The sequence below is a fragment of the Capsicum annuum genome, unplaced genomic scaffold (genome assembly GCF_002878395.1).
Source record: "Capsicum annuum cultivar UCD-10X-F1 unplaced genomic scaffold, UCD10Xv1.1 ctg58356, whole genome shotgun sequence".
Taxonomy (NCBI): Eukaryota; Viridiplantae; Streptophyta; class Magnoliopsida; order Solanales; family Solanaceae; genus Capsicum; species Capsicum annuum.
Window position 1 is genome coordinate 1 of NW_025866960.1, and position 13726 is coordinate 13726.

Consider the following 13726-nt stretch of genomic DNA (forward strand, 5'->3'; position numbering starts at 1 on the left):
TTAATTAATGAATGTCACATGTACTGAAACTACCATTTTGAAGTTAACCTAGAAATTAAATGGTCACATATTGCATTTAAACAACTTATTACGATGAAATTAACATAGAAGAGAAAAAAATAATAATAATAAAATTTATAACCACGCCATTTCTTTTAAATGAATGAAACAACTGTTTATTATTTTTCTTTTTACTACTTTTGAACCAACTATAACTTTTTTGTAAAACTCATTTATCATTTACATCTTTATCTAATACATGGGCTTATTATTGCTACGACTATTTATGATCACATACTATAGAGAACATAATTAAATATCACAAATTAAAGGCAACATTACTCACGTATTGTGTAGGCTTGATGATTTGAGGATCTCTTAATTAACAGTAGTTTTAGATGTCCAGGGCATGCATGCATGTGAACTCTTAGTACGAAATGAATAACTTAAACTTACGTTTGGGCTTCAGACTTCCGTTAACCTGATTTTAGATAACTAACACAAAAATTAGTAAAAAATTAGTGAGAAGCACCCTAAACCTTGATTTCTGTACAGTTTTGGTTGTTTGCATGGCCACAAGCAGGAAGTTGAATAGTACTGTAGTACAATTCATATTTTGTTTTTTGGTTGATGCAATAGAGACTATATACCTACTTATTGAAAAATAGCTAAGATCCACATGGCTAAAATATTAGGGTAGATTTGTAGAAACATCTGCCTATGCCATTCAAGAAGTACAGAAGATGGTAACTTTGACATTTAATTCATATAATCCCACCAAGGCATGACGTTAAGAAAAGCATTTTCCTATGTCAAGCAAAGAAAGTATAACGAATTAGTTGTCGTGGTTCTATGTTTGTAGTGTTTTTTTTTTTTAAGAGATACTAATCAAACTTGATGAATCTACCTTCTCAAAGCGTAATATTTTCAATTACAAGACTCAAATATAGAAGAAGCATTTTTCCTAAGCCCGAGAGATTGGTACGACAACATTCATGCAAGTTTCAACATCACGTATCAAGAATAGGATAATTTTATGGATAGGAACCATACAATAGTATCGAAACAAGTTAGGAAATAAGATTAAGAACCTGTAAAGATAGTAATACTGCGACAAAACAAAATCCTACACTAAAGTCAAAGAGAAGCAGCCACGAGAACTCCTTGGCCGGAACTCGAATGATAACCAGAACCTTAACTTCACACTTTAAAACCATCTTGTTTTTCTTTTTTCCTCACTGACTTCTCCCTCTTGTTTTTTTTCAATGTTCTTCTGTTTCTTTTTCTCTAATCTCTCTAATGTGTTCTTTTTTTTTTTTGGTTTCTCCCGTGTGTATGTTTATATAGGGAGTACTGTGATTGTATGGTGTTATGTGTGTTTGTAGTGAAGTTGGAGATTGGGGTGAGGGACGTGTGGATGTGCGTGTGTCGTGTGTGGATGTGGAGGAAGTGGGGAGAGGTTGAGTGGAAGTGGGTATGTGGGGGAGTAGTTTAGGGTTTTTTTTTCTTTTTTTATTATTTTAAAATTAATGTTTTAAATAAAATAAAAATAAAAATAAAAAATAAAAAAATAAAAAATAAAATTTATCTACAACCAATAAATACAAGTTAAATAATTAGTCTTAAAATATGATTACGGAGTATTAATATCGCTAGACTATTTATTAAAAGTTAAAAGAAGAAAACACATATAGTTTAGCAATTTTTTTTTCCTAAAAATAAATAAATAAATAAACAATAATAAAAAAAAACTTATTTTAAAATGTGACTCTATTTTTGTAGTTTTCAAAATTTTTAAAACATATTTAGTAAAAATAAGATAAACTTAAAATATCTAATTTAGACCCTAAAAAATAAATCGAACACTAAAACGACGTAAAAAAAATGTTAGGTTTGGTAAAAAATTAGGTGTTTAAGAATGCCCCTCTTCGCTTGAAAATATGGAGAGTTATCAAGCAAAGAAGTAAACATGACTAATTTTTTGCCCAACTATTTATTCAAAATTAATACGTAAATAAGTGGAAAAGAGGTGTGACCGAGCCCTGGCTTTGGGCATCCTACATATCTCGGGTTATAAGGAAATCAGGTCACATGTAGTTCAAGTGGGTGTAGGAATAAATGAGTGAGTTGGAGAGTCGAGTTGAGGTCCCGTCGAGTTTCCGGTCTGTGGTTCCTTTTATTACATCAGAAAAGAAAAATGAAACTAGAAAGGAGATACAAGATTCTATCTATTCTATCGTCTTGATTCTCTTGCTTCAGATCTTCCTATTGGATCTTCAGTTATCGCTTCACCTTCTTCTGGTGGGTACCTTGATCTCGGACTTTGATCTTGAAGTTAGGATTTGAGACTTGAACTTGAAACTTGGATTTAGTCATTGACACTCTACCAAAGGACAGTTCATAGAATACTTTGCATGCTTGTTTTCTTGATCAGAAGGCATGAAGATAACTCCTGAGCTGTTGAGCCGCTACAGATGCAAAACTGACTCTAACTATCTTCAAAACTAATCATTCTTCTATATTCTAACCGGAAAAGAAATTTCATTCTCCACATCAAACCTGTGCTTTTTAGAAAAACTTGCAAGCCATCAAAGAAAACAAAATAGAACGAACAAAATTTTCTGCCCTAGTTATGCATTAGGAATTTTTTGTGATTTATTAGAAAAAATTATAAATAAATAAATGAAAATGATAGAAATCTAGGCTAGGTACGCATTAAAATAAGAACCCTATTCTCAATAATGCAACCAAAGAAAGTTATGCCTTATGAATGCATGAAAAAGAGCTAGGATATTTGATTCTTAAAATGCAACTAGGGATTGTCATATCCTATGAAGACATAAAGAAGAAAAATAGGAAGGTTTATTTCCTAAAATGTCAACTAGGGGATGGCGCCCTATAAAGACGAAATAAAATGTCAACTAGGGCATGGCGCCCTATGAAGACGAATAAAAAAAATTAGGAAATGGTGTTTCCTACGATGTCAACTAGGGGATGGTGCCCTATAAAGACGAATAAGATGTCAACTAGGGGATGGTGCCCTATGAAGACGAACAAGATGTCATCTAGGGGATGGCGCCCTATGAAAACGAAATAAGATGTCCACTAGGGGATGGCGCCTTATGAAGACGAATAAGATGTAAAATGGGGCATGACGCCCTATGAAAACGAATAAGATGTCAACTAGGAGATGGTGCCCGATGAAGACCAATAAGATTTCAACTAGGGGATGGCGCCCTATGAAGACGAATAAGATGTCAGATAGGGGATGACGCCCTATGAAGACGAAATAAGATGTTCACTAGGGGATGGCGCCCTATGAAGAATAATAAGATGACACTAGGGGATGGCGCCCTATGAAGAAGAATAAGATGTCAACTAGGGGATGGCGCCCTATGAAGACGAGATAAGATGTCAACTGGGAGATGACGTCCTATGAAGACGAATAAGATGTCAACTAGGGTATGACGCCCTAAGAAGACAAAGTAAGATGTCAAATAGGGGATGACGCCCTATGAAGACGAACAAGAGGTCAATTAGGGGATGACGCCCTATGAAGATGAATAAGATGTCAAATAGAGGATGGCACCATATGAGGAAGAATAAGATATCAACTAGGGGATGGAGCCCTATGAAAACGAAATAAGATGTCAACTAAGGGATGGTGCCCTATGAAGAAGAAATAAGATGTCCACTAGGGGATGATGCCCTATGAAGATGAATAAGATGTCAGTTAGGGGATGACGCCCCATAAAGACGAAATAAGATGTCCACTAGGGGATGACATCCTATGAAGACGAATAAGATGTCAACTAGGGGATAATGCCCTATGAAGACGAATAAGACGTCAACTAGGGATGGCGCCCTATGAAGACGAATAAGATGTCAGCTAGGGGATAGCGCCCTATGAAGACAAAATAAGATATCCACTAGGGGATGGCACCCTATGAAGATGAATAAGATGTCAAATAGGGGATAACACCCTACGAAGACAAAATAAGATGTCAACTAGAGGATGGCGCCCTATAAAGACGAATAGGATGTCAACTAGGGGATGACACCCTATGAAGACGAGATAAGATGTAAATTAGGGGATGACGCCTTATGAATACAAATAAGATGTCAACTAAGGGATGGCACCCTATGAAGACGATATAAGATGTCAACTAGGGGATGGCGCCCTATGAAGACGAAATAAGATTAGGAGTTTTTTTTCTTTTTGTTAGAAAAGAAAAAAAATGCCCCAGCTTTGAATATGAGGGGTTTTACTATTATTATTATTATTATTATTATTATTATTATTATAATTATATTGATACGAACTTAGAATTATAGAAGTATAACAAAAAGAGAAAATTTAAGAAAACTTAACTTTGCTATGCTTGTTTTTCCCAATAAACTTCACAAGACTACTTTGCCCCTGTTCAAGCAAAGAAAAAAAATTGTGAGTTTTAAAATTGGTAGTTGGTTTATTGACTTGAATCCCTCGGAGGTTTGCCTTATACCTTCCTCAACTTGGTGATCTTAAATCTTTGTCTTTCAAATTCTGTTGCATCTCTGTTTGTTTCAGTACGATTTTGTTCTTCATTTTCAAATGCTTCACTCGTAATACTTATCTTAATTGGCTCCCTATTCTTGTCAAGGTAGTGTACGCCCAATAATCTCTGCTTAATTTCACTGGGAGCCATGGTCAATTTTGCGCGTCTTTCTTTATTTTGCATTTGATGTAAGACTCATGCATAAAAAAAAAGCGTGTAAAAATGAAATAAAGAAAAGTCCAAAGAAGAAATAAAAGGATTATGTTTAAATAGAAGGTATTTCTAATAGTAAAGGAAGGAAGCTTATTTGGAGGTGTATAGTAACTTCAATGAAGAATGATACACAATTTGGAGTAGACATTTGACCCTTCAAAACTGTCAAATCTTGAATTAGGCTGCACCTTTCAATCAAATCAAATCATCCTTCTTGATCTTTGTCCTGTCATGATAAACTTTGTTTGACTAAAGTTATCTTTTTAGGATTTTCACAATTGACCTCTCTAATTTCGGTTGTCTCGTTCATCATTGTCTTATGGCACCCCTGAGGGTTTTCACCTATAAGATTTTTTTTTTTAACGGCACACAAGGCTTGACATTCTCGAAAATTAATCGGAAGGTCTTTAATGGACAAAGGGCCAAGGATTTTTAGGATAAATTACAACTTAGGAGCCATATAAAAGTGGAAGTAGGATATATGTTTCGGTTTCTTTGAATACCAAGATTTTTAATTTTAATAATTTTTTTTGGTCAGACCGAACCCCAAAATAGGGCTGCCTATGTATCCATTTAGGAATCAGGTCGAACTTAGTTCAATGAACACGCATTATCCTTTTTTTTCCTTTTTTTGTTTTGCTTTTTTGAATCATCTTATGGGTGCCTCTATGGGTTTTCACCTTTAAGAAGTTTTTTTTTTTTGTGGCTCCAAAGAGGGAAAGCAAGGAAAGGTAAATAAAGCTCGAACGACTGACAAGGGATTAACAACAATTTGTTAAGTAGAATGACGGCCTTTCGTCATCTCAACTTGAGAATGTTAAGCACAAGTGTGTCAGATATAATATCTTTTGACCGAACCAGCATTGATAGCCTTATCTGCCATTTTTTCATCCAAATTCGTAAGCTGCAAAGCTCCATTTGATAATACATGTTTAACTATGTATGGACCTTGCCAGTTTGGAGCAAACTTTCCTTTAGCCTCTTCTTGATGTGGAAGGATGGGTTTTACAACAAGTTGGCCGACCTCAAATTTTTTAGGATTTACCTTCTTATTGTAAGCTTGCACCATCCTCTGCTGGTATAATTGGCCAAAGAAAACTGCCGTAAACCTTTTTTCATCTATTAATGATAGTTGTTCTAGTCTAGACTTGACCCATTCAGGATCGTCAATCTCTGCTTCAACAATGATCTGAAGCGAGGGAATTTCAACTTCTGCGGGTATCACAACTTCAGTCCCATAGACTAGTAAATAAGGAGTTGCGCCAGTCGATGTACAGATAGTTGTAAGATATCCTAAAAGAGCAAATGGTAATTTCTCATGCCACTGTCAAGATCCTTGGACCATTTTCCTAAGAATCTTTTTAATATTCTTGTTCGCTGCTTCAACGAATCCATTTGCTTTGGGACGATAAGGGGTAAAATTATGATGCACAATCTTGAATTGCTCGCAAAACTCCTTCATTAGATGACTATTGAGATTGGTTACATTATCCATGATAATGGACTTCGGTATACCAAAATGACATATGATGTTCGAATGAACAAAATCCGCTACTGTTTTCTTTGGGACTGATTTGAAAGTAACAGCTTCTACCCATTTGGTGAAATAGTCAATAGCGACCAGTATGAATCGATGCCTATTAGAAACTTTTGGTTTTATTGGACCGATTACGTCCATGCCCCAAGCAACAATGGACAAGGAGCAGACATAGGATGCAACTCTGAAGGTGGCGAGTGAACCAAATCATCGTGAATTTGGCATTGATGACACTTAAAAATAAAGCAAAAGCAATGTCGCTCCATAGTCAACCAATAATATCCTGCCTGCATAATCTTCTTCGCTAAAACATATCCATTCATATGCGAATCACATACCCCCGAATGTACCTCATTCATGATTCTTTCAGCTTTTTGAATATTAACACAGCTCGACAAGTTCAAATTTGGAGTTTGTTTGTACAGAATCTCCCCACTTAAGAAGAAACCATTAGCAAGTATCCTAATAGTCCCTTTTTTATCTGCATTGGCGTGTATTGGATATTCTTTTGACTTTAGGAAGCATTTGATATCACAGTACCAGGGTTCATTATCTGGTTCTGCATCAATTATGTTGCAATAACCATATTGATCTTGTATCTGTATCTCCAATGGGTTGATATACGTATTTCCTGGGTATGGGAGCATAGAAGCCAGGGTAGCCAGAGCATCAGCTAGCTTATTGTGGGATCTGGGAATATATCTAAACTCGATAGACTTGAACATTTTGCTAAGGTCCTCTAAGCACTGTTTGTATGGAATGAGCTTGATATCTCTCGTTTCCCATTCATCTTGAATTTGTCGAATGAGCAATTTGGAATCTCCCAACACCACTAGCTCGCGTATATCCAGATTTATTGCCATATTTAAACCCATGATGCAATCTTCATATTTTGCTGTGTTATTAGTATAAAAGAAACGAAGTCGTGTTGTTGCGGGATGATGACGTCCGGTCGGTGAGACAAGAACCGCCCCAATTCCTACTCCTTTGACATTTACCGCCCCATTAAAATATAATTTCCACGCATAAATACCATCTTGAACTTCTTCCTCAATTGAATTAATCTTTTCATCAGGAAATTAAGTTCGTAAAGGCCCATAATCATTGTCAACTAGGTTTTCTGCCAAATGATCGGCCAATGCTTGTGCTTTCATAGCAGTACGAGTGACATACACAATGTCGAATTCTGTAAGTAAAATCTGCCACTTTGCCAATCTGCCTATGGACATAGGTTTCTGAAAAATATACTTTAAAGGATCCATTCGAGATATGAGGTAGGTTGTGTAGGAAGAAAGATAGTGCTTCAATTTCTGAGCAATCCAAGTTAGGGAAGAAAAGATGAATTTACTAGGAAACTTGAATCCAAGTTAGACAACTTTTTAGGATCTAAATGTGAACTTCGCGTGCATGCCGTGTTATCAAAGCCAGTATTAACATAACTGAAATAAGATAAAGATAAAAAAAATAAAAATTAAAAGAGGGAAGAAAAGATGAATTTACTAGGAAACTTGAATTTTATTTCATTGAATTGGAAAGGATAGGAGGGTTAACATCAAAGCAGAGCAGCTAAACTAAGTGGATTACAAACCTAAGAATAATCCAAAATACAAAATAAAGAAAAGCAAAACAACAAAATAAACTACCAAGACTCCTTTCTCGTGGGGAGAGGAGTGGCTTCCCAGATAGTGAGCTTGACATTTGGCCCGACGAACTGCACATGTGCATGGCTAGGGCCTTCACCCATTTGAACCATGTTTACTTCATAAAACATTTTCTTGAGACCTTGACATATTTTATCCACATCTTTATTAGCAAATGGGTCTTGATTTTATTCCTTCTGAGCTTTCGTAAAAGATTGGCTAATGTGTGGAACTGGACTTGTCAAGTGTCAAGCCTTCTTTTTCTGTTCTTTTGCCCATTTCCTATCTGCTGCAGTCGAATTAAAGCCTAAGCCAAATGTGTTGTGGCTACCACATGGATCTACAGGGTTTATAATTCCTTGCAGTGAAACCCCTAATCCTTTTCCCAGTTCATAATCATTTTGTAACATTTGGCTAGCCACCATTGTCACGCCCCAAATTAAGGACGAACAAGAACCGTATACACATATTCTACAAGCACTCTATGACGTACGCAAGGTTATGGAATAATGACGAGCAAGGTATTCAATAAGAGTCGCATATATACATGAGGGAGTTATATTAACAAAACTATACAATACCACACGATGTCCATGAAGCCTCTAGTAAGTTTAACACGCTATACTACAAGTGACTAGTTGGAATCCGGCCCGTCATGCCCAACCAGACACCTGTACATATAATAAAAAATACTAGGCATAGACTGGCTCCAGAAAGAGTTGGATCTCACCAAAATATCAGCTGAAAACGGCAATAGAGCCTAACGTGGACGTCTGCGATCAGGAGGATCGGAGCCTGCATTAATAAAACATAGTGGGCTCGAAACATTAGCACATAAACAACATGTATCGGTATGAAAGTAGACAGAAGCATAGCTGGACAAACACAGAATCTCATATGAGTCAAATGGTAATGTAAAAAACGTATGAGCCAACAACTAACACATATATGATATGAACTAATAACTTATGCACCAACCTTATTAGCATTTTATATAATATTTAACACAAGCGTTCATTATAATAAAGGACTTATACTTTGCCTAGGTGATGCACTTACCCTCTAAGTCGTACAGATGATCACAAGATGGCCTTCTGAAGGCAATCTGAAGCAAGTATAAAGCATATGTTGCTTCCTACTCATTGTTATGATCTCACATGTGTAACTATAATCGCAGTCTATATCAAGGTACGCCCCGCCCAGGGGCTCACTATGAGGGTCTGCCCGCAGGCCATATATGCCATATGTTGGCTCGAGTCAGGGAAAACCAATACATGACGTTCCAACTTACTTCAAAAATAAATGATGCCACAAAAGTGGGTACGCCCAATGATTGGGTTCACTATAGTGATCTAGTCTCGACCCTGTGCACAGAATCACGTCGAGCGATATTCCAAGCCAACCCTACGTACCTTTCCATCGTTACTGCATATCAAATAATGCCTTAAAGGCCTATGGCATATAAGTTACGATATTAATCATCTAGATAGCATATATAGATGCAACTATGCCATTACTATTTACTTTTACTCCTAACGTGTGTTATCCACATATATATTGTGGCTTAAAGGCTTCAAGTATAGAAACTTATGATAATAAGAAAGTATCATGAAAATTTTACATAAAGAAGGAAGGATAGATACTTATAAACTTGATGGTAGAACGAGGGAATGGTATGTAAGGAAATATAGAGATTCCACTTTCGTTTTTCATGAGAATTATACTAACATCAAATGAAAAAGAGCACATGACATAGGGTGGCGCCTTAGCGTGAGGGAAGGGTTTAGCTTTACATACCTTATTGCTTTATTAACTATGATAGTAATTCGAGCCTCAAGTGATTCAACCAACGAGCGTGCAGCCTTTATCTTACCAACCACTAGTTCTTGCTATTTGAGCAATTCACTAGCTACAAGGATAACACATATGTCCGTAAGTACTCCATAAGAGCATTTAGAAACTTATTCCGATAATCTTCACTTATGCTGAAATTAATTGAATTTCTTATCAAGAATGCAGAGTAAATTCTAATTCTTTCAACTTATACAATTCAAGGGTAAAACTACACAATCAATTGAAATTCCCAAAAGCTCCTCTTTAACCAAAATTCTCCATTTCTTCCCTTTTTCTTTCATGAAACCACTTCAAGTAGTAGGGCAAAGATACAAATTAAACATCTCCAAGATACTTATTTACAGTCAAATTTAAGAAAGGGGTAGAGAATTTACCTTTTAAAATTCAACTCCAAGTTTAGGTTATTGAAGCCAACCCTCAAGGATTACTTCATAATTATCGTAAGAATACTTTCCTCCCTTTTTTCTTTTAGTGAATTCTTGAATACCAAGAGAAGGAGAAGAAGTCGAGTATCGATACCCCAGCTGCAGCCTAATGTTTTCTCTTAAGGATTGGTTTTGATTTCTTAACTGATAATAAAAAGAAAGAAAAAAGGGGGGGGGGGGGTAACCTTACTTTCAGTTTCCTGGAAACAGTTTCCAGCGAACAAGGAAAATATTTGACCCTTTTGATTACTACAAATTAGGGAAATTGTTTAAAAAGGGTGGCCCCCACAATTATGCACTCATATTATATACAAATACTAAGTATATAAACATTCCATTCCACTTGCATTTCTTTTGTACCACAGCTATCTTTATAAGCCAAATTTCTACTTAATTTAAGTTGTTAAAAAAAATTTCCATCGAGATGCTACAACCATGATTGAAGTAGAAAAGAGATGAGGCTCCAGAATCGGCATGCCTTCCATAACTTGATTAGCTGTCACAATTTTGAAGGCCTGATAATTGGAAGATTCACAACCCCTTTTTGATTCGTACAAGGTACAGAAGGATCTCGATGTATGGGAAGGTCATCCTCTCCATGCACAATGATTTCTTGATTGTTGTGTTCAAACTTAACTACTTGATGCAAATTAGAAGGTATGGCTCTAGCCGTATGGATCCATGGTCTTCCTAAAAGTAGGTTGTAGGAAGTATCCATGTCTATTACTTAAAAGGTGATCACAAACTCAACTGGTCCAATAACCAAAGCAAGATCAATATCACCAATTATGTCTCGTTTTGCACCATCAAAAGCCTGAAACAAACATTATTAGATCGGATCCTATCTGGGCCGATTTTCAATTTTTACAAAGTAAAGAGGGGACAGATATCTACTCCTGAAGCTCCATCGATCATTACCCCTTTTATGTAATATCCTTCGTAGTTGATTGTCAGATGCAAAGCCTTATTGTAACCAGACCCTTCTGTAGGTAACTCTTCATCAGTGAAAGTGATTCTACTTGCTTCAAATATTCTACGAACCATCCTTTCTATTTGATAGAACGTAGTGTCCTTCGGGACGTATGCTTCATTCAAAAATTTAATCAATTCCTGATAATGTTCTTTAGAATGTAGCAGCAGGGATAACTATGAGATTTGAGCTGGGGTTTTCCTCAATTGACCGACAATGGAATAGTATTGGGTTTTCATTTTCTTGAGAAATTCCTCAGTCTCTTTATCTGTGACAGGTTTTTTCATTAGCCCTTGACTATCTTTAAGCTATTTTGGTCTCCTTAATTCTTCTGGAGCATAGCATCTTCCTGATCGAGTCAAGCCCCATGTTTCATTTGTTTCTTCCATGAACTCTTTTTCTTTGTACATCACAGTAGTTTCGTTGTAGTTCCATGGGATGGTTTTCAAGCTTATCACTGGGAGATGTGCTATGTGTCTTATGATAATTAGCTCTGTTATCTTTCTTATATTGTTGCGTTATTGGTCGAACCACGTGGGACCACTCAAAACATATAGTTTTGGCCTATCTTGTGTTATTCCCTTGGGCTTTGCAAGAACAAATAATACCATCTTTTTTGAATCTCGGGGTCTTATATTGGAACTCACTCCTTTCACGATAAGTGGTTCTCTTTGCATAGACTTTAGTACTTCACTCGGGTTTTCCTTTAGGGTGCCTATTTCCATCACTGCTTGGCTTCTTGGCCTGTAGTCTCTATCATCAAAAATCATCCCCACGATGTGTATGTTACTTTGATTGGGAAGTGGATTATCGGTAAAGTTCGGCGCTTCCTCTTTTTGTATTACGATTGCCTTGCTTTCAATTTACTTTTCAATAGATCTCTTTAGATTCCAACAATTTTTGGTACTGTGACATTGGACATTTGAATGGTACTCACACCTTACATTAGGATCAAACCAACTTACATTCGGATCCACTTTGAAGGGCAAAACAGGTTCAATCCATCCTAATTTGATCAATATCCGCAACAGGCTCGTATACGATTCTCTAATTGGGGTAAAGTTTTCCCTTGGCCTCTGCTCTCTTGTATAATCTGCCTGAACATACGGATTACGAGGGGCTTGAAAATTTGGCTACTGAAGATGAAAACCTTATGGCGCAGGTGCCCGCCATTGTGGACGCTGAGGAGGTCGGGCATATGCTTGAGCAATAAGAACAGTAGGTTGAGGTGTATAATAATGTTGAGGAGGGATGGGTTTCCCCTGTTGGACCTGAACGTAAGGGTAGTTCCATCCTCTTTGGGCATTACCCGATCCCAATGCCATCATGGATCCTTCCTCCTCCTTTTTCCAATTTTCGAACCATCTGGCCATTTTTCCTGATTTGATGCCATTCTCCACCATTTCCCCAATTTTTATTGCTTCGGCGAAAGGCTTACAAACCGCAGCTAGTAAATGATGGAAGTAATTGGACTCTTGAGTTTGAAGAAAGACGTCAATCAATTCTTGGTCCTTTATTGGCGGTTTGACTTTGGACACCTGTTCTCTCCATTTTATGGCATACTCTCAAAAACTTTCAGATGGTTTTCTTTACATATTAGCTAGAGAAGTACGGTCAGGGACAATGGCGAGATTGTATTGAAATTGTTGTACAAAATCTTGAGCCATACTGTCCCAAAGGTGCCAATGGGAGATGTCTTGATCGATAAACCATTCGAAGGCTATTCCCGTCAGACTTTCTCCGAAGTAGACCATAAGAAACTCTTCTTTCCCTCTTGCTCCTCTGAGTTCCTTGCAATACCTTTTTAAGTATTCCAGCGGGTCACCATGACCACTATATTTGTAGAATTTTGGGGTCTTGAACCCTATTAGCAAATGAACAGTAGGGAACATACACAGGTCCTTGAAAGAGACACTTTTGTGTCCTCCCAGTCCTTGTATATTTCTCATACTCTTCTCCAGACTCCTCACTTTTTTAGCTATCTCTTCTCTTTCTTCATTCATAATAGCCTTCTCAATCAAGATTTGAGACTTAGGCTGATGAGTGGGCTGATATAAATTTATGGGTTTGAATGCCAATTCAGGAGAATGGACTTGATCATGATTTAGCTCGTCGGTAGGTTTTTGTATCATTCATAAAGGATTTATATTAGTTGGCACGACCAAAAAATGATGGATTTGGATGACGCATGGTGGATTTGCTAGCAGCGCTAGACACATTAGCGTATGGACCAAATCCAGGGGGATTAAGTAGATCGTCGGCTTGGGCTTGAGTAGAACTAGGATGATTTGTATCCGAAAGACTAGGAATGGAGGGAGGCGGGGCTTGTCCATTTGCCCAGGCCTGATACATTTCGACAATTTGTTGCTTTAATAACCTATTCTCCTCCAAAGAGGTGAACTCTCGTGTAATTAACTGATCTCGACCTTCTTCGTTATCAGATTCCGTTCCATCTTTTCGAGTCATCTTCCTTTTTCCTTTATACCTTGTGTTGTACGGGTAAGAGACAAGCTTAACCACAACCAACCACCTTACTGACTCTCTTATGA

At 37.0% G+C, this 13726-nt stretch overlaps 1 protein-coding gene across 1 annotated transcript; it reads right to left on the reverse strand.

Annotated features, from left to right (window-relative positions):
• Nucleotides 1-5583: 5583 nt before the first annotated feature.
• On the reverse strand, nucleotides 5584-7163 carry LOC124893386. Its single transcript, XM_047404399.1, has 3 exons — nucleotides 6576-7163; nucleotides 5797-5940; nucleotides 5584-5655 (listed from the first exon to the last, which is right to left on the reverse strand). Exons 1-3 carry the CDS (start codon nucleotides 7161-7163, stop codon nucleotides 5584-5586), a joined length of 804 nt encoding a protein of 267 aa, XP_047260355.1.
• Between the last annotated feature and the right edge of the window lie 6563 nt (nucleotides 7164-13726).

Coding starts and splice junctions, on each gene's coding strand:
- LOC124893386 (XM_047404399.1), bottom strand. CDS start 7,163: ATGGGTTTAAATATGGCAATAAATCTGGATATACGCGAGCTAGTGGTG. Junction 5,941..6,575: donor TAGCGAAGAAGATTATGCAG/GCAGGATATTAT, acceptor CCCTCGCTTCAG/ATCATTGTTGAAGCAGAGAT. Junction 5,656..5,796: donor TGCAAGCTTACAATAAGAAG/GTAAATCCTAAA, acceptor GGAGCTTTGCAG/CTTACGAATTTGGATGAAAA.